Source organism: Dama dama, chromosome 2 (assembly GCF_033118175.1).
Source record: "Dama dama isolate Ldn47 chromosome 2, ASM3311817v1, whole genome shotgun sequence".
NCBI lineage: Eukaryota > Metazoa > Chordata > Mammalia > Artiodactyla > Cervidae > Dama > Dama dama.
The window spans coordinates 24,393,737-24,415,890 of NC_083682.1; the positions used below are offsets into that span (position 1 = coordinate 24,393,737).

The 22,154-nt window shown below is 37.8% G+C and overlaps 2 protein-coding genes across 2 annotated transcripts; both read left to right on the forward strand.

Annotated features, from left to right (window-relative positions):
• The first annotated feature begins 10,855 nt into the window (after positions 1 to 10,855).
• LOC133068291 (olfactory receptor 6M1-like) lies at positions 10,856 to 11,803 on the forward strand. Its single transcript, XM_061159547.1, has one exon. It carries the CDS (start codon positions 10,856 to 10,858, stop codon positions 11,801 to 11,803), a length of 948 nt encoding a protein of 315 aa, XP_061015530.1.
• An 8,716-nt stretch (positions 11,804 to 20,519) lies between these two features.
• On the forward strand, positions 20,520 to 21,467 carry LOC133068296 (olfactory receptor 6M1-like). The gene has a single exon (XM_061159560.1). The coding sequence runs from the start codon at positions 20,520 to 20,522 to the stop codon at positions 21,465 to 21,467; it is 948 nt and encodes a 315-aa protein (XP_061015543.1).
• The last annotated feature ends 687 nt before the right edge of the window (positions 21,468 to 22,154 follow it).

The window sequence follows — 22,154 nt, forward strand, 5'->3', positions numbered from 1 at the left end:
CACTCAGCAGTTTCAAGACGTCTAAGACATGCTTCCTCTATACATCACTTTGCTCTGCGTGAAGAATGACACAGAATCATGACCGAAGTCTCGCAATCTATAGGCAGGATGAGAAAGCATCACACATCACCAAGAGTCAAGCATTATGATCTTGCTATGGAAAACCAGGAATAAATAAGGACTCTTTGTCTCCTTAGTCCTTGAAGTATTTTGCATAAATTAATGTAGAAAGGCAGAAAGATTCCAGACTCTGAGTTCTAAGAGCTGATGTCTAGACATTTGTTCAGGCACTAATTTCAATGGGCTTCAGTAAGTTACTTCTTTAAGCCACCACTCGCTCATCTGTAAAATGGAGGCAAGAACTGCTGCTCTGTTTATCCTACCGGGCACTTGTGGCTACAAAATGAGATGATTTTCATAAAAGTAACATTGTTTGCACATGAAGAGATTGTTGAGATAGAAAAGGAAGCTTTCATCAGCCCTGAGATGCTGGAAGTTCTGACCCTGTTGCTGAGTATCCTAGAAGATAAGAAGCCCAAGGGGCTCAACAAATAAAAGTAATCGTATGAATCAAAGCAGGTTGGTCCTAGAGAAAGGTGCCTCACATTGCCACTGTAAGGAGGATTATATGAATAATATTTAAGAAAAAAATCAATCCCTGACCCAGAACTCATCTAACATTCACAAATAGGTCTCAGTGTTACTGCAAACTGATACAATGCTTCCATATCGTCATGCTTTTCACTTGTTGGACAAAAGTTGACAAAACATGCATTTCGCACAAGGTCACTGTGCAATGAAAAATACTAAGCATCCTCCTTTGTTGCCAAATGGAATGACTGCTACCTCTTTACCAGTTACATCTTTTACATACCAGTTACATCTCACTCTGTCTACCCTCCTTGCAGAAAAGATTTACTGAGCTACCCAATCCTAGAATTGCCACATCTTTCTGATAACACCCAATCCAGAACAAGCCCCTACTTTCTTAGGCTCATTGTTTCACTGAGACATTCCACATTCTCTGAAGTGTGAGTTCTTTCTCATTGGCAGTGAATAATAAGCCCAAATTTTTCAACTATAGATGTGTGCCTGGCAGTCTTTTTTTAATTTTTATTGGAGTAGAGTTGATTAACAATGTGTTAGTTTCAGCTGTACAGCAAAATGACTTCCTTATACCTATACATATTGTTGTTGTTTAGTTGCTCAATTGTGTCCAATTCTTTGCAGCCCCACAGACTGTAGCCCATCAGATCCCTTGTCCATGGGATTTTCCAGGCCAGAATACTGGAGTGGGTTGCCATGCCCTCCTCCAGGGGATCTACCAGACCCAGGAATCAAACCCTCCTCTCCTGCATTGGCAGGAGGATTCTTAACCACTGAGCCATGAGGGAAGTCACATATATACATATTCACTTTTTTTTTAGATTCTTTTTCCATATAGGCCATTACAGAGTATTGGCTATAGGCCATTAAGGCACCATAATATGCAGATTGTATTAGTTATGTCTTTGCATACCTCAATAAAAGGTATATAAAACTGGGTTTTGTTTACACATAAAGTTAGTTTTATTCTCTCGGTTATCAATAATACCTATGTTATTAAATCCCTGGCTTAAAGAACCCATTTAGGTACTGTTCATGCAGAGCATGTAAACAGAAGTGAGCAGAGTCATTATCTGCTTATGAGTTTGATGCCAAAGGTCCATGAGAGCACCAGTTACCAGAATGCTTTTAATCCATCTGGTAGGAAAAGATAATAGATCTAATAAGGAACTGCAGATAAATCTGTGTTATACTGAATACTCTCTCATCAGAAAAGCCCTATTTTGATTACTTCTTCCTCAAATCCTGTTTAGATTTTTATTTCTGCCTTGGAGCTGCCCACTTTTTAAATCCTATTATATTTTGCTTGCAGGTCCAAACTCTACACCCAAAGAGATCTGTTGGAATTCATTCAGTTCAGTCTGTTCAGTCGCTTAGTCATGTCGACTCTTTGCGACCCCATGAATCGCAGCACTCCAGGCCTCCCTGTCCAACACCAACTCCCAGAGTTTACTCAAACTCATGTCCATCGAGTCCGTGATGCCATTACAAATCCAAATTTACTAAACGGCTCCCATTTACTAGATTTTCTCATGCAATTTTGTGATAATTGGAAAATATTAAGTTGTCTAAGGCCTTGCCAGTTATAAAATCAATGATTTTTTTTCCTTTATTTATTTATTTATTTATTTTAATTTTATTATTTTTTTTATTTATTTATTTTTTTATTATTATTATTTTTTTTCCAGTGGGTTTTGTCATACATTGATATGAATCAGCCATGGATTTACACGTATTCCCCATCCCGATCCCCCCTCCCACCTCCCTCTCCACCCGATTCCTCTGGGTCTTCCCAGTGCACCAGGCCCAAGCACTTGTCTCATGCATCCAACCTGGGCTGGTAATCTGTTTCACCATAGATAATATACATGCTGTTCTTTTGAAACATCCCACCCTCACCTTCTCCCACAGAGTTCAAAAGTCTGTTCTGTACATCTGTGTCTCTTTTTCTGTTTTGCATATAGGGTTGTCATTACCATCTTTCTAAATTCCATATATATGTGTTAGTATGCTGTAATGTTCTTTATCTTTCTGGCTTACTTCATTCTGTATAATGGGCTCCAGTTTCATCCATCTCATTAGAACTGATTCAAATGAATTCTTTTTAATGGCTGAGTAATATTCCATGGTGTATATGTACCACAGCTTCCTTATCCATTCATCTGCTGATGGGCATCTAGGTTGCTTCCATGTCCTGGCTATTATAAACAGTGCTGCGATGAACATTGGGGTGCACGTGTCTCTTTCAGATCTGGTTTCCTCAGTGTGTATGCCCAGAAGTGGGATTGCTGGGTCATATGGCAGTTCTATTTCCAGTTTTTTAAGAAATCTCCACACTGTTTTCCATAGCGGCTGTACTAGTTTGCATTCCCACCAACAGTGTAAGAGGGTTCCCTTTTCTCCATACCCTCTCCAGCATTTATTGCTTGTAGACTTTTGGATAGCAGCCATCCTGACTGGCGTGTAATGGTACCTCATTGTGGTTTTGATTCGCATTTCTCTGATAATGAGTGATGTTGAGCATCTTTTCATGTGTTTGTTAGCCATCTGTATGTCTTCTTTGGAGAAATGTCTGTTTAGTTCTTTGGCCCATTTTTTGATTGGGTCATTTATTTTTCTGGAATTGAGCTTCAGGAGTTGCTTGTATATTTTTGAGATTAATCCTTTGTCTGTTTCTTCATTTGCTATTATTTTCTCTCAATCTGAGGGCTGTCTTTTCACCTTACTTATAGTTTCCTTTGTTGTGCAAAAGCTTTTAAGTTTCAGATTTTTAAATGTCTATGTTTCCCTCCACATTTTCAACATTTCATCATTGTTCTAAGAGAGCTGTTAGGCAATTACGCCAAATTTATTAGACATCAGTTCTCTAAACACAAGCTTCTACCCTGCACACTAAAAGCCTGAGTTGAAATTATCTTTGTTGCTGTTGTTGTTCAGACGCTAAGTCATGTCCGACTCTTTGTGACCCCATGGGCTGCAGCACGCCAGGCTTCCCCGTCCATCACCATCTCCCAGAGCTTGCTCAAACTCATGCCCATTTAGTCAGTGACACCATCCAACCATCTCATCCTCTGTCGTCCCCTTCTCCTCCTGCCCTCAGTCCTTCCCAGCATCAGGGTCTTTTCCAATGAGTCAGCTCTTCACATCAGGTTGCCAAAATATTGGAGCTTCAGCTTCAGCATCAGTCCTTCCAATGAATATGCAGGGTTGATTTCCTTTAGGATGGACTGTTTTGATCTCCTTGCAGACCAAGGGACTCTCAAGAGTCTTCTCAAGCACCACAGTTCAAAAGCATCAATTTTTTGGCTCTCAGCCTCCTTTATGGTCCAACTCTCACATCCATATATGACTGCTGAAAAAAACATAGCTTTGACTATATGGACTTTTTCGGCAAAGTAATATCTCTGCTTTGTAATACTCTGTCTAGCTCTGTCATAGCTTTTCTTCCAAGGAGCTAACGTCTTTTAATTTTGTGGCTGCAGACACCATCCACAATGATTTTGGAGCCCAAGTAAATAAAGTACTGCCACTGTTTCCACTTTTTCCCCGTCTATTTGACATAAAGTGATAGGACTAGATATCATGATCTTTGCTTTTTGAATGTTGAGTTTTACCAGCTTTTTCACTCTCCTCTTTCGCCCTTATCAACAGGCTCTTTATTTATGATGACAGGTGTTTGTTTTGTTTTTGTTTTTTCCTATTTATGGTTTTGACATCCTGGTGATAATTGGATTCATGTAGCAGTATCTAATTTCACTCAAGCATTTTAAAATGTCCAGATGGTCTTCCTTACTTTAAGAAGACTTACATCCCACTTAGCTTATACAGTGGAAGCCTAGAGGAGGGGCTATGTTCAAATGAAAAGAGGAAGGTGCTTATACTTTCACTAGAGAAAGTCTATGAGTAAATATGAAACTAAATAGTTAGAATATGAAGTTTCAAAACTCTTTAATTCATTCATAGTTATCTCACACATTAAAATTTCTTAAAGGCTGAAATAAAATATTCCAAATAATCAATACTGATTAATTTGAGTGATGCTTTAAAAAGGTGATTTTTTTTAAACACTCTACTGTTCTACATTTTCTATGCCTAGAATGCATATGTTTTAATTTTAAAATATTGGAATGTGAATTTTTCTGTAGAGGCTAAGGTTGTCTCTCTACTAATGCACTGGAACCTAAGAAGTGAATCCCGTATTTGGTATTTGGTATATAAATACAAAATTATTTTATTCACTCTGTTAAACTCAGGTCATGTTCTTAAAGTTGATGTCCATTGTAAAAGTAGCAACAAAAATATCTACAACTTTCTTTTAAAATTCCAATTATTTTCTGCCTTATTATTATAGTTAAACACTCTAAGGAATTCATTTTTTTCTCTTAAGTTTGAAAATTAACCCTGAGGGAAATGTATTAAAACAAACCAAACTGATTGCAACATTTACTATTTTCATACTATCTCCAACTGAAGTTAGCAATGAAGTTCTGAAATGACCATAGTAACTAAAAGTGAAGCTTGCTCAGTTGTGTCCAACCCTTTGCAACCCCATGGACTATACAATCCATGGAATTCTCCAGGCCAGAATACTGGAGTGGGCAGCTGTTCCCTTCTCCAGGGATCGTCCCAACCCAGATATCAAACTCAGGTGTCCCACACTGCAGGCAGCTTCTTTACCAGCTGAGCCACCAGGGAAGCCCAAGAATACTGGAGTGGGTAACCTATCCCATCTCCAGCAGATCTTCCCAGCCCAAGAATCGAACCAGGACCTCCTGCACTGCAGGCAGATTCTCTATCAGCTGAGCTACTAAAGAATACAGTAATTAATCAAGGACTCTAGACACAATATCCAATATTAATAAATCATAGCTACAAAGTAGAATTGAAATTAATTTAAAAGTCAAACCAATCCATCAACAAAGAATGATTATCATGATATGCAGAGCTCTACTTCAAGTGGCAATTCTCTAAACTTTTGAAAGTATGGCATTTTTTGTGATTATTTATGAAGCACAATCTGACAATCTGATACACTGGAGTATGATGTGCAAAACAGCACACCAATAGAGAATCTAAAGGGACTTCCCTGGTGGTTCCGTGGTTAAGAATCCACCTGCCAATGCAGGGGACATGAGTTCGATCCCTTGTCTCAGCAGATGGAGTAGATAAGCGCATGCGCCACAACTACTGAGCCCATTCACCCTAGGGCACACGCTCTGCAACAAGAGAAGCCACTGCACCCAGACGTCAGGCACACAGCAACTAGAAAGTAGCCCCTGCTGGCTGCAACTAGACAAAGTCCAAGCACAGCAATGAAGACCCAGCACAGCCAAAAATAAATGAAAGAATACACCTGAAGATAGCCTCCGGTGATTTTATGGTCCAAATTAGCTCTATGTGAGAGTCACAGAACTTTATAAAGATTCAGTCTAGCTAGGTGTGCCCTGCGGAAATCACTAATATCATTTGAGAACCAGAGCGTACAGTGCCTTGACAAGGATATGGAAAAAACGGAAGCTTTGTGCACCGGTGGCGGGATTGTAAATGGATACATGCACCATAAAGAACAATGTGAAGTTTCCCAAAAAAGTAATTAAAAACAGAACAATGGTAAGATTCAGCAATTCCACTCCTTGGTACATATCCTATGGAAATGAAATCAGCATCTCAAAGAGATATCTGGACTCCCATATCCATGGCATCAATATTCAAAATAGTAAAGGTATGGAAACAGCTAAGAGTCCATTGACAAATGAACAGTTAAAGAAGATGAAACATGTGTATGCAATGGTATATTATTTATTCACCCTTAGAAAAGAAAATCCTGACATTTGCCACAACATAGAAGAAATGAGAGGACGCATTAAGTGAAATTTGCCAGAAAGGGAAAAATAAAAAAACTGCATGATCTCACTTTTACATAGAATTTTTAAAATCTAGCTCACAGAAACAGAAAGTAGAATGGTGGTGAACAGGACCTGAGGGAAAAAGGGAGATGAAGAGATTCTGGTCAAAAGCTAGAAATGTTCAGTGACAAGACAAATAAGCTCCAATTATCTAATGTACAGCATGGTGACTATAGTTAATAACACTGTATTGCATGCTTGAAATTTACTAAGAAGAGAGATCTTAATCACTCTCAAAAAAAAAAAAAAAAAACACTATAACTATGTAAAGTGAAGGAGGTATCTTCCCAGGTGGCACTAGTGGTAAAGAACCTGCCTGCCAACGCAGACATGGGTTCAATCCCTGGGTCAGAAGATCCCCTGAAGGAGGGCATGGCAACCCACTCCAGTATTCTTGCCTGGAGAATCCCATGGGCCGAGAAGCCTGGTGGGCTACAGTCCATGGGGTCTCACAGAGTCAGACATGACTGAAGCGATTAAGCAGGCACGCAAGGTGAATGATGTGTTAACACTTAACCTCTTTGATGGTCTTTTCACACATACACATATGTCATATCATCACATAGCACACTTTAGATGCAATTTTGTCAAGTACCCCTCAATAAAGCTAAAAAATAAAAAAATAAACATTAATTAGATGATTCCACTATACATGATCTAATGGCTAAAAATAAAGATTGACAACACCAAGTATTAGCAAGAGTGTGGAACTATGGTACTCACAGACATGGCTAGTAGAAAGGACAACAATACATCAACTCTGGAAAACACTGGCAGCATCTGGCACAGTTAAACATATGCTTACCAAACAATAGAGTAATTTCTACTTCTAGGAACATGTCCAAGAGAAATGAAAACAAATATTCACCAAAAGCATGAACTCAAATGTTCAGAGAAGCTTAATTTGTAATAACTAAAAACTGTAGACAACTCAGGTGTCTATCATGTGGTGAATATATAAGCAAACTCTCATATAGCTACACAATCTATAGAGTAGATAATCTTCAAATACCACAAAGGAAGAAACTACTCATGCTGGAAACACTCAAAGTAAGTTCAAAGCACCAGATTAAGTGTAAAAAATCAAAGCTATACATTGTAATATAGAATTTATGCATTAGCTTAGAAATTCAGACTTACAGAAAGCAGATCCATGGTTGTCAGGGGATGAGGAGGGGAGAGGACAGCAATTCACTTCAAAAAGACACAAATGTTTAAGGTAATGTTAAATATCTCACACCATTGATCTACTGGTGGTGGTGGCTACCTGAATGCATACATTTGTCAAAACTCAAAAATTTATATGTTTAAATTTATCTCTTATCTGTAAATAATATCTCAATAAAATATTTTCCCCAGTGGATGTTGTTTTTTATTGAAGTATAGTCAATCTACAGGTTTTTTAAAATATGTCCATAGACATATATCTATGTAAATAGTTTCCGTTTGAAAAACAGTTGGTTTTAATATATGACGAATGTGTTTTTTTTAATTTAAATTATCCAAATTTTTAGTTTCTAGAGGCTTTAAGCAGAGCTATAAGTTTTTCTTTAAATAAATAAAATAAACACTCAGGAGAGTCTCCCAGGTGACACCTTAACTTTCTGTGACTAGTTACTTCACTTCTAACATCCTGGGATTGCACTACTTATAATTAAACTTTTTTTATGCCAGAATCCCAAGAGCCATTCTAAAGCAAACTCTCAAAAGAGAATTAAAGAATCATTAAATATCGCATTCATCCAGTCGTAACCACCTTAATATGCACAAGGTAGTATTACTTCCAGGAGAAAGTAAATTAAGTATATATATATATCTCTCTCTGAAATCAAGTTACAATATGGGTGATGAATGAACAGAAGTGACAAAAATAAAAGATGAAACTTCAGAGAGATAGTTCAGTCAGTGCAAATATGAAATTTTCTAACAATCAGGAGCAATAAACTAGAATGAGACCCTGTAAGAAACAGTGAGTTTCACATGATTAGCCAACAGAGACAGGACAGAATAGTTTGACACCAGACTGTCTCATATGCCTTTTAGTTCTCATCTCATCTGATAGTCTGTGATCCTGAATAGCTCCAAGTTTCTGAATGGATGCACAGAAGACATAGAAATTATCAGAACAAACATAAACTTACATGAAAAAAAAAGATCTGAAACTCGGAAAGATTTCAGTCACAAAGTCTTTCAGTCTTCTTGCCAGAGATCTAAACTAGAAGTCGGAGGACCTGCTCTTAATTCATTGGGTTTGATTTCTTGAGTCCTAACCAAACTCACCATTCTGGCTTTTTTGTCGGTTTTTTTTTTGGAAAACTGTGATCCAAAATACATACTACTTAAAACCTAGAGAAACATTCTAAGATTAAGATTCACTGAATTTATAAAATATTAGATTAAATGATAATACAACACTTGGAATTAATCTTAGTGTAAGTCGAGACATTTTTTTCTGCAGGGATAAGAAAAAGAATTAGGAAAAGTAATCAGAGCTTATAAAAGGACAGGTTATGTTTTATTGGTTTGTTTCTGCTTTTCATTCAAGTGAAGAAGATGAAGTACTTCAGCAAAAACTGAAAAACCCTTCGATGTGGTTTTGTAAGAGGGGATGTGTTATCATATGTGGAAGAGTCTCAGACTAAAACTGAGAGTTATATGGAATTCAAATAGAAGCAGTAAGAGAATTTAAAGAAAATGGACAGAAAGCAGTAGGAATAGCCAAAGTTCTTAACATATTTGAGTGAAGAAAATCCCAACTGTTCTACAATCAATATGATGTAAGTATATCTATTGCACAGTCATCTATGCATGCTCTGTAACTTCAGTCATGTGGGACTCATTGCAACCTCCTAGAATGTACCCCATAAGGCTCCTCTGTCCATAGATTTCCCAGGCAAGAATACTGGAGTGAGTTGCCATTTCCTCCTCCAGGGGATCTTCCCAACCCAGAGATCGAGCTTGTATCTCTGGCATCTCCTTCATTGGCAGGTGGATTCTTTTACCACTGAGCCACTATGAAGTACCCAGCACTGGTTTATATTTGGCTTGCTTTAACTTAAAACTAAAGGATTAGCCACTAAATTATACACCAAAGGAGTGGGTCAACTGTATTTTATAGACATGATATAAATGCTCAGCAAAGCTGAACAGTATCCAAAGATTAAATTGAGGGCTTCAAACACCATCTATCTGCATCCACTTTTTCCACTACTGTTAATAACCTGATCATCAAATGGCTGAGAAGAATATAAGGTATAAGGGTCCTCTCTGAGAGAACCTACAAAAATCAGTTGGAAAATGGGAGGTGAAAGTTACTCTACTGGATGCTGCCATAGATCTAGAATTGCAAAGAATAAAAAGATACACATTGATCATTTTCAAGAAAACGTGTTTCAAAATATATAAAATGTTTTGCAAATAATGAAATATGTATAACTGACCTCCTTGTCCTATAACAGTGTAGACATAAAAACCTTCTATCATTGTAGAAAAAAACAAAGAAAAATTATACACTTTTGATGGAGAACTCAACTACTATTATATCAAAAAAAACTTAGGTACCATCAGATACTCAATATCAATAACAAAAGTGAGGACAGCTGTTACAGATTCCCTTTTATTTGACTGTCCTGGTTAGTTTCGACTTTTCTGCTCTTTTATTTAGACAACATCTGAAAATTTGAAATAACTGAGAAAAGTAACTCAACTTTTATTAACATTCTCTCCATTTTCCAAACTGACAGAAATAGTGAAGTAGATTTCTCTTCGTAGACACAGAACTTAGCTAAGAAAATAGAAGTTTAGGAAGAGTGAAATAGAAGAGGGAAGGACTGTTGTATAAAAAAACAACAAAATCATAAAGACTAGAATTTTATGGAACCATGAAGACAACTTAATACAAAGAAAAAATTTAATGCGAGAATACTGAGCTTAGAAGTCATGTAATTTATCTAAGATGCTACACTTATAAGAGTAAGAGGCAGAATGAAAATAAATCACTCAACTCTATTCAAATGTTTTTCTACTGCATTTTATGAATGATATTTCATGCGTGCTAAGTCACTTCAGTCATGTCTGACTCTTTGCGACCCCATGGACTGTAGCCTGCCAGGCTCCTCTGTTCATGGGATTCTCCAGGCAGGAATACCAGGGTAGGTTGCCATGCCCTTCTCCAGGGGATCTTCCCAACCCAGGGATCTAACCATGCCTCCTGTGGCTCCTACACCACTGGGCCACCAGGGAAGTCTTATCAGTGATATTGACAGTTGAAAGTTTAAGTTGAATTTGATCTTTTTATTGTATTATTTTCTCAGAGACATGCTGCCCACCTTGCACTGCACTCAATGGATGTACAGAATCAGACCACAGTGACTGAATTTATCCTGACTGCCTTCCCTGCTCGCCAGAAGCTTCAGATTTTCCTCTTCATGGTCCTCTTGTTTACTTACTTGCTCACTCTAACTGGAAATGGTATCATCATTTCCCTAATATGGGCTGATTATCGCCTCCAAACCCCAATGTACTTCTTCCTCAGTAACTTAGCCTTTTTGGACATTTTATATACTACATCAGTTACCCCCAAACTGTTATCCTGTCTCCTAGAAAACAGGAAAATCATATCTTTTGCAGGCTGCATCAGCCAAACATACTTCTTCTTCTTCCTGGGGACAGTGGAGTTTATCCTGCTGGTGGTGATGTCCTTTGACCGCTATGTGGCCATCTGTAACCCCCTGCGCTACACCACCATCATGAACAGCAGGGTGTGTCTCCTGCTGGTTCTGGGCTGCTGGGTGGGGGCCTTCCTGTCGGTGCTCTGCCCAACTATTGTGGTGTCCAGGCTGCCCTTCTGCCAGAAGGAGATTAATCACTTCTTCTGCGACATCGCCCCCCTGCTGCAGGTGGCCTGCATAGACACTCATTTTATTGAGATGATAAACTTCCTCTTGTCTTCTCTCATCCTCCTGACCTCGCTGGTGATCACCACCGTGTCCTACACCTACATCATTTCTACCATCCTGCGCATCCCCTCGGCCCAAGGGCGTCAAAAAGCCTTCTCCACCTGCGCCTCTCACATCACTGTCGTGTCTATTGCCTACGGGAGCAACATCTTCATGTATGTGAGACCAAGCCAGAGTCATTCCCTGGAATTTGACAAAGTGGCTGCTGTCCTCACCACAATGATGATCCCTCTTCTGAACCCCTTTATTTACAGTCTAAGGAATGAAAAGGTAAAGGAAGTTTTGAGAGATGCAGTCAACAAAATTATATCCTTATTGCCCAGGAAACTTTGAAACATAATTCCACAGAAATCCTTGAAAGTTTGTTTGCTAAGAATGGCATTTTCACATCTTGGACACAGGGTGGAGTAAAGCATGCTTGAAGACCATAAAACCAAAGATGTGTGCAAAGAGATGGAAGAACTATGTGCCACACCAGGTGCAAAATATTATGGTCAGAGTCCAGGGGAGGCAGTTCAGCCACAGAGGAAATAACATGCTCTGAACTCTATTACTGGACCTTCTCACACACAGAATTTCATGGATTAATGAAAAACACTGAAGTCAGAAATTTTAAGCCCTCTCTATCACTTTTTTATCAGGTGACACTTAGCCTATCTGAACCTAACATATTATCTGTAAAGTGGGGAATATAGTCCGTGGTTCTTTTTCTTTCTGTTAATGTAGGCTCAACCATGATGGTCTAAGAAATGAAACCACATGTAATTAAAAGTAAGTACTTTTTATGGGTCTTTGCAGACTATTCAGGATGACGAGCTCCAACCCTGACAGCCAGATAATGTGGATAATAATAACAATAACAACAAGCTAAGGAAAGGAATAACATATTCCAATGTTTGTACAGTATACTCCAATATGTACATATATATCTCATTTAGTCCTCTTAACCTTGAGAATGTGATATTATCCCCATTTTACAGCTGAGAAAACTCGGACTCATTGAGATTAAGCATCTTACATCACTAGTTTTGAATATATATATATATATATATATATATGCAGATATATGTGAACTCTAGCCTACGCACATCACTGTGTCATGAAGTGTGGAATGGGAAGAAACTTAAGGGGAAAAGAGTTAACATGAAAAGCTATCCATGTTTTCTGAGATAAGAGCATTCCCCACCAGTTCTAATCATCGAGAAAACCCGCAGACCAAGGAGTATCAGATGAGTGAGAACAGATTGTGAGAGGCAATGTGTTGGAAGGAAAACCAATTATTCAGAGGCAGTAACTGACAATGAGTCCAGACTGATTGTCTGTGGCAACTGCCCAAAGTGGTCATCATCTACAGAAGAATATGTGTCCTAGGATGCATTTGGTTGGGGAAAATAAAAGCAGAAGAGTAAATCAAGCTAGCTTAAGTAACATTGGTATGTATTACAATAATAATTAAGAATACTACATAAAACCTCAGAAGGTAAGAAACAGCAAGACCTGCTAAGGACAAATATTAGTAGCTAGAACTCCTTAAAAATCCAAGGCAGACACCCTCTTCCCTCTGAATCTCTGATCTCGCTCTAGCTTTCTAGAGCAGGCTGAACGATGGCCCTGAAAGATATCCAGACCTAATTGCTGATCCTGTGGATCTAAGTAACATATAAAATTTATATGGCAAAGGGATTCTGCAGGAGGCATTCAAATTAAAGATCTTGAGATAGGGTGAGGATCTTGAGTTACACAGGTGGATACTAACTGTCATCACAAGTGTCATATGAGACCACACAAAAGAAGGTAATGTGATCATAGAAGCAGAGATTTGAAGTTGCTGTGCTGCTGGCTTTGACGATGGAGGAAGGAGCCACAGGCCAAGGAATGCACATCTCAAAGCTGAAAAAGCAAAGCAAAGGATTCTTTCTCCCCACAGAGCCCTTGGAATGGCCCAGCCAACACCCAGGTTTAGGCCCAGTGAAACTGACTTTGGATTTCTGTCTCCAGAGATGTAACGCAACACATTAGTGTTGTTGAAGCCACCATGAAGTAATTGGCTATAGCATCACAGCAAACTAGTACATACCAGTTTCATGTTTCTCTCTCTGCAGACTATTTATTTCCATTTCTCTGTGCATATGGAAGATAATGGCCGCTTCACTCATTTGCAAATATATATTTCAGGGAATTCCCTGGTAGTCCAGTGGTTAGGACTCCATAATTCCACTGCAGTGGGCACAGGTTTGATCCATGGTCAGGGAACTAAGATCCCACATGCTGTGTGGCATGGTCAAAAAAAAAAAAAATCCATCATAGGTATATTCAATATATACACATGTATGCTGAATATATTTAAATATATTGAGATATATATACAATTTACATGGATTTTTTTTTACTGTGCTGCACAACTTGCAGGATCTTAGTTTCTGGACCGGGGATTGAACCTGGGCCCACAACAATGAAAGTGCCGAATCTTAAGCGCTGGACCACTAAGGAATTCTCTATTTTATTTTAGGACATGTATTTTAAATTACCTGTATTCTAAATCCAAATTCCTTGAAAGGTTCACTGAAGTGAATGGTCTGATTGGTCTCACTGAAGTGAGATGATGTCTTCCCCAATTCTCTTTTTGTAAGAGGAAGGGGTTGGCAAAAGGTAAATTGCCCTCTGTCCACACAGCCCCTGAGCAGGTACAATGGGGACAAGCATCTAAAAAGGGAGCTTGAGAACAGGGAGAAAACAAGAGGCATCTCAAAGATCAAACTAGGTCACTACCAGTTTGGTCATGGGTCATCTAGCTTTGTAGACAAAGATGAAGACTTTAAGAATTGGCAGGAAACCCTCATGGGAGAGCAAGCAGAGAAAGTGCTATCTTCAGAATGGATTCAAATACTATAATATATTATAAAATAACATAGGCCATAAAAAATAAAGCAGTGAACAAATGTTTAAAGATCAAAAGAAAGTAAAACAGTATCACCAGGAATGAAGCACCCATATAATTTTCTGCTCTGTACTCATAATCAGACATTCATTAAGAAGAATTTTGAAAGTTACTTAGTGTCCCTAACAAAATTAGCAGTTCAAAAGAATACAAATTTGTTATCTTATAGTTCTGAAGTCAGAAGCCCAACACAAGTCATTACCAAGGCTGTCATCCCAGAATTGTACACCTGGTCCCTCCCTCAAGTGGAAACCAACTATTCTTATCTAAATTTCAGGAGGAAGCTGCAAAGAGGAAAACACTGGGTAGAACTAACTAGGCCCAAGCTGGCGGAAGTTTTGATCTTGAGCCTCACCACATGGTCATTATAATTCATTAGCATGCTAAATGACAATCCCACCAACACAATGACAGTTAACAATTACTAAGACAACAACCCAAAAAGCTCAAGCAAGGACCAACAATCAACAAAGTGAAAGGCAATCTATGCAACAGGAGAAATATTTATGAACCATGTATCTTGATAAGATGTTAACATCCAAAACTCATGAGGAACTAAAATATTGCAATAGCAAATATATATATAGTTATATTATTTATTTAGCAAATAATACATATATAAGTAATATATTATTTATTTAGCAAATATACATATATTTGCTATTGCAATATATAAATTCCTCATGTGTTTTGGATATTAACATCTTATCAAGATACATGGTTCATAGACAATATAAGATTGCACTTATATAATATTCTAGAAAATTCAAATTATGCTGACAGAAAACATCAGTGGTTGTCAGGTGCTGAGGTATGGAGGGAAAAGCATTTACTTGCAAAAGGTCATGAAAAATGTTTAAGGTAATGTTAAACCAATGTTGTACTGGTAATGGTGGCTACGTAACTGTGTACATTTGTCAAAGTTCAACAAATTATATACTTAAACATGTTTACTGTCTATAAATCTTATCTCAGTAAATTTTTTAAATATGTACATACACCTTCATCTATATAAGTAATCTCATTTTGACAAGCATCTTAAAACTTACTAAACACATTATAAATATTTTTTAAATTTTCCAAGTATCTAGTTCACTGAAACTTTAAATCAGATGTCTAAGTTTTTCTTTAGATAAATAAAATAAGCACCCAAGACAGTCTCTCAGGAGACTTTAACTTTCTGTCATTAGTAACTTCAGTTCTAATATCCCAAGATTGCAATAATAATAATTAACCTTTTTTAATGCCAAAATCCCAAGAGCCATTCTAAACCAAACCTCTAATGGTAAATTTTAAAAAATCTTTAAATATCACAGTTCTTCTAGTTGTAATCACTTTACAAATCACAAGCTAACATCATTTCCTAAAGAAAGCAAATAAGGTGAATATGTCTAAAATCAAGTCACAATATGCCAACTGAATGAACAGGAGTGACTAAACAAAGTGATGAAAATTTAGAAAGGTAGTTCAGTGAATGCAAATATAAATTTTTTCTAACAACCAAAACCAATAAAGCAGAATGAGATGCCTCAGGAAATAGAGAGCTTCACATCACTAGACAACAGAGGCAATGCGGAATGTTTTAGCACCAGACTATCTCATTTGCCCTTTAGTTCTCTTCTAACCTGACAGTCTGCGGTTTTGAATAGTTCCAAGTTTCTGAATAGATCCACAGAAGATACAGAAATTAACCGAATTGCCAGGTTATTACCTTTCTATATTGAAAAACAAGATCTGAAATTTGGAAGATTTGGGAAGAAAATCTTTCAGTCTTTTTGTCAGAGGCATAAACCAGAAGTCAGAAGACCTGCTCTTAATTTACTGGGTCTAACTTTCTGAGTCATCATCAAAGTTATCGTTCTGCCATTTTGGCAAAAATGTGATACCGATTATGTGTATTAAAAAAAGATTAAGTGATAACATAATGCTTGGACTTAGTACAAGTCAAAACTTAGACTTTTCTGTAAGAATAAAAGAAAACTGGAGAAAGTAATAGGAGCTTATAAAAGGACACTTTTTCATTCAAATGAAGCAGATGGTGTACTTTAGCAAAAACTGAATAACCATTTGGTGTGTTTTGAGAAAAGGGGTGTGTATTATATGGGGAAGAGCTTCAGAGTAAGACAGAGAGATTTATACAGAATTCAAAATCAAAGCAGTAAAAAAATATAAGGAATGATGGATGGAAGGCATAAGAAGAAGGACAAAATTTTTGATAATTGAATGAAGAAAATGCCACAAGTTCTACATTCAGGAAGATGTAAGTATATTTTATTATGCATTTACCCATATTTATATTTTAAGAATCTAGGTCTTAGTAAATTTGTTTATATGTATATTTTATGAGTTAAAGTCCAATTACTGCTTTGCCAAAAAAAATTACTTATGACAGAAGTCAAAGGTGATAGCTTTCCCATAATTATGTAAATTCATGTGTTTAATGTCCCTCAGCTACAATTAAACTTTTTCATATTTTCCTGATAGCAGCACAGATTCCCCATCCCCCCACCTACATCTTAGTCCTTTTCTGTTATCTGTTGAACACAAAGTATGTATAAATCACTGTGATATCTCCTGTGTTAGGGCTATCAATCTGCCATTAGGACTGTAACTCATTCTAGAGAGGAGGAAAATAAGACTCAGGTTGCTTATGAAAGAGTCTTATGAAAGATCTCAAAGCTCTCCATGGTCAAATAAAAAATATAACACAGGTTCTCCAATTTTGATACCTACGAGGCTCTTTTCATCATTTCACAAATTCCTGACTGAATTGGATTCTTGAAATGTGCGATTTTATGCAGTTTTGCAACGATCCACAGAAATGGTAATGAGAAAAATGGTCCCCAAAAGAAAATTCTCATTTGGCAAGGTTGTAATTAAATTGTTACACACAGGTTGTCGTGGTCCAGAACCGTTCCTCCTGGACATGATGGAATCCTGAGGGCAGAGAGATCATCAAGACAAAGCTAACACAAACCCAGGTTTTCTTCACTATCGTGAACTTGAGAGACTCCAAAAATGAGAGCAATGCTATATCTTTAGTTCTTCTCATAGAAGTTTATTTGACCAAACTACAACAGAATATAAAGATCCCAGTACCGTTTTTCCATAGTTATGTAATCCTATGACAATCATGGCAAATACCAACTCTGTGTTTGAACATCTCATATTTTTATTGTTGAAAAATGGCATAATGCTTTAAAGATACCAAGTTATTCACATTTTACAATAAAAGGGAATTCAAGCTCATATCAGGGTCATCAAAGACTATATAGCAAATGGAAAACATTATGGCAGTGGGGAAATAGACAAATGGAAGAAACAGTAGAATAGATGAGAAGCAACTTCTTGAGAACCCACAGTATTCTGTTATAATACTTATCAATATCTAGTGTTGTTGGTGATGAAGATGGTGACCTAGAAATGAAAGGTACTATCAAAGCAAGTCTACTTCTCTACAAAGTGTGCTCAATTCTACTACTGTACTAAGCCTCAATAACATTAACACTGGTTCACCCAGAAACTATTTCTCACTTTAATAGTTTGGAAGTTTATTATCTGGGTGCAGGAGCAGTAGGAGAGGAGTGAATATTAGAATATTTTGTGGTAGAAAGACTTCCTTCTGGTACCCAGACCCTGTGTCAATGGGTGAGACCCTTTGAAGACTTCTGATAGCCTAAAAGAAGGTGAAAAAAACTGCCTTATAACAATTTGGAAGGTTATTTGAAGAAATGAAATAATGGACTTTGCAGCTGTAAACTACTCTCTTTTATCCTAGGCTATTGTTATCTTCTTGTGATGCCCCCTACCTCTAAACCCTGAAAGATCAGATCTATCAGACTCATTGGCATTTGGGTCCCTTCCCCACATCCAGCATTAATATGGCAGCAATCAGTTTTCTAGAACTACATGGATCCTACACTTACAACTAGAGAAAAGGTGACACACGTCAGGAAGGTACAGATTATGGTAAAATCTGGATTTGATACATGAAAATGCAGACTCCTGAGTTTAATCTCGAACAGCTGCACCCTCATGCTTAAGCAGGGAGCTCCACCTTGCCGTTTTATTTATTTAATAAATAAATGAATGGGGCTTGTACCCAAAGAATGGGGGCTTAAATAGAGACTATGACTGCCTTTATGGAAAGCAAAAGATATTATTTAGACTGGAAGGAAAATGTAGATGATCGATACTCTTTTTTATAGATGTGGAAATTGGAGCCCAGGATTTAAGAGAAAGTAAATGAGCTCTCCTGTTAGTTCAACGGCAAGTCAAGCTGTTCAAATCCTATTACATTCAAAAAATATTCTGAGATGAACAGAAACAAGTATGCATTTGTAAAGGAGTTTATTCATCGACCTAGAAAAGTTAAAAATTCTAAGAAACCAATATTTCCTGGCTAGAACAGAGAAGGTGAAGACAAAACACTTGTTATTAAAATAAGAAGGATACATTGATGTGTGGGATAAACGAGAGCTGAATAGAAATAAAGAGGTTCCTACAGGACCACAGAAGTCACAGCCAACATTTCAAATGGAAATTTGTTCACCAGAAAAAAAAAAAAAAAAGCTGTCTTTAAGTCAAAAGGCAGTTACTAGAAGTTATTTACCCCAGGTAGAGTCCAAGGAAACTGACCTCCTTTAAAGAGGAACCAGATGGGCTCCAAACCCAGAAAGAATCCAGGGCAGGGTTCATGAGTATCTTGTTTTAACTTGATACTTAAGGAATAGTCACAAAATAATACAACAAATGACAGTAGGCAACTATGTTCTATACAGTAGATATTCAACAAAGTTGAGCAGTATCCAGAGATAAAAGTGAGTGATTCAAATTATCTGTATCCGTATTTGAAATACTATTAATATCAAACATGACCTTCAAATGGCTGAAAAGAACATAAGAGATGAGTGAGAGAACCTATAAGAATCAATTGGAGGAAAGGGGGCATCCCTGGTAGCTCAGTGGTAAAGAATCCACTTGCCAATGCAGGAGACACGGGTTCGATCCTGACAGGGATCGAACTGCAGATCAACGCAGATCTTGCCGCAGAGCAATGAGCCCCTGCACCACAATTGCTGAAGCCCACACACCCCAGAGCCTGTGCTCCACAACAAGAGAAGTCGCCACATACCACACCAGGGAGCAGCCCCCACTCGCTGCAGGTAGGGAAAAACCCACACAGCAACCAGGACCCAGCACAGCCAAAAAACAAATAAATAAATTTTAATTAAAAAGATTAAAAAAAGAATCAGTTGGGAAATGGGAGGGGAAATTTTGTTATTCTTCTGGATGCTGCCATGGATATAACACGACCAAAAAAGAACCACATTGACCATTTTCCCAAAAACAATTTTTCAAAATGTATCAAATCATTTTTGCAAATTGTGAAACACAGACCATTGACCTACTTGTTGCATAACAGTGTAAACATAACAGTGTAAACATAAAAATTTATATCATTATGGAAAATAAAAACAAAGAAAACCTCTGCAGCCTGATGGAGAGATCAACTACTACTACAGCAAAGTAACTTGGGTACAACTTGATACCCAATATAATATTGATAATGAAAGCAAGGAGAGACAGAAACAAGTCCCCTTTCATTTGACTGTCTAGTTTTCATTGTCTCTGCTCTTTGATTTAAACAATACCTGAAACATTGAAATACCTTTGAAAAAAGCAACTCAGTTTTATTAACATTTCCTTTTTCCATTTTTCAAGTTGACTGGTTGGATTCTCAGTTAAGGAGGCACAGAATTTAGCTGGGAAAATAACATTAGGAAAGGTGAAAATGAAAAATGGAAGATTTGTATAAAAAAAGAATAAAATCATGAAGACTAGATTTTTATGGAATCACAAAGATAATTCTATTCAACTAAAAATTTTAATATGAGAACACTGAGTTTAGGGAACTCAAGGCATTGATCCAAGATCCTCCCTTTAATGGGGTTACAGAGAGAAGGAAAACAAATCACCCTCGACTCTTCATTCAGATCTTTTTCTACTGCATCTTAGCAATGATATTGACAGTTGAAAGTTTAAGTTGAATTTCATCTTTATATTTTATTATTTTTTCAGAGACATGCTGCCCACCTTGCTCTGCACTCAATGGATGTGCAAAATCAGACCACAGTGACCGAATTTATCCTGACTGCCTTCCCTGCTCGCCAAAAGCTTCAGATTTTCCTCTTCGTGGTCCTCTTGTTTACTTACATGCTCACTCTAACAGGAAATGGTGTCATCATTTCCCTAATATGGGCTGATAATCGCCTCCAAACCCCAATGTACTTCTTCCTCAGTAATTTGTCATTGCTGGACATTTCATACACTACCTCAGTTACCCCCAAACTGTTATCCTTTCTCCTCAAGGACAGGAAGACTATATCCCTTGCAGGCTGCATCAGCCAAACATACTTCTTCTTCTTCCTGGGGACAGTGGAGTTCATCCTGCTGGTGGTGATGTCCTTTGACCGCTATGTGGCCATCTGTAACCCCCTGCGCTACACCACCATCATGAACAGCAGGGTGTGTCTCCTGCTGGTTCTGGGCTGCTGGGTGGGGGCCTTCCTGTCGGTGCTCTGCCCGGTTATTCTGCTGTCCAGGCTGCCCTTCTGCCAGAAGGAGATTAATCACTTCTTCTGTGATATCGCCCCTCTGCTGCAGGCGGCCTGCATAGACACTCATCTCCTTGAGATGATAAGCTTCCTCTTGTCTTCTCTCATCCTCCTGACCTCGCTGGTGATCACCACCGTGTCCTACACCTACATCATCTCTACCATCCTGCACATCCCCTCGGCCCAAGGGCGTCAGAAAGCCTTCTCCACCTGCGCTTCTCACATCACTGTTGTGTCTATTGCCTACGGGAGCAACATCTTCATGTATGTGAGACCCAGCCAAAATCAGTCCCTGGCATTTGATAAAGTGACTGCTGTCTTCACTATAATGGTGACCCCTCTTCTGAACCCCTTCATTTATAGTCTAAGGAATAAAACTGTAAAAGATGTTTTGAGAGATGCAGTCAACAAAATTATATCCTCATTGTACAGGAAACCTTGAAAGCCTGTTTCCTAAAAATGACACTTTCAGGACTTGCCTGGTGGTCCAGTGGCTAAGACTCTGTGCTCCCAGTGCAGGGGGCCCAGGTTGGATCTCTGGTCAGAGAACTAGATCCCACATGCTGTAACTAAAGATCCTACATGCCTAACGTCTAATAAATCAATAAATATTTTTAAAAAAACAAAAAGCAAAATGACAGTTTAAAATCTTGGATGCATAGTGGAGTAAAGTATGCTTGAAGACCATAAAATCAAAGATGTATAAGAAGAAATGGAAAACTTCATGCCATATCAGATGCAAAGTCAAAGTCTAAAGGAAGTAATTCAGCCACAAAGGAAAAAAAAAAAAAAAAAAACAGGTTCTAAACTCTTTTACTGGACTGTCTCACACACAGAATATCATTATTAAAGAAAAATACTAACCAGGGTCAGAAAACCTGAATGTTAATCCTGACTCTAATGTGTTTTTTTAAGCAGGTGACACAGCCTCTCTGACCTTCATTTCCTTCTGTAAATGAAGGAATGGGGAATACAGCTTGTGCTTTTCCTTTTTGTTAAAATAAGCTTAACTGAAATAGTCTAAGACATGCCACCACATGTAATTAAAAGTGAACTCTTATTACTGGGCATTTTATCATTTGCAAGACTATTGGCTTCATCCCTCTCAGCCAAATACTGTAAATAATAA

Bases quoted from the DNA above. Each gene is read 5' to 3' on its own strand.
- LOC133068291 (XM_061159547.1), top strand. From the start codon at position 10,856: ATGGATGTACAGAATCAGACCACAGTGACTGAATTTATCCTGACTGCC.
- LOC133068296 (XM_061159560.1), top strand. From the start codon at position 20,520: ATGGATGTGCAAAATCAGACCACAGTGACCGAATTTATCCTGACTGCC.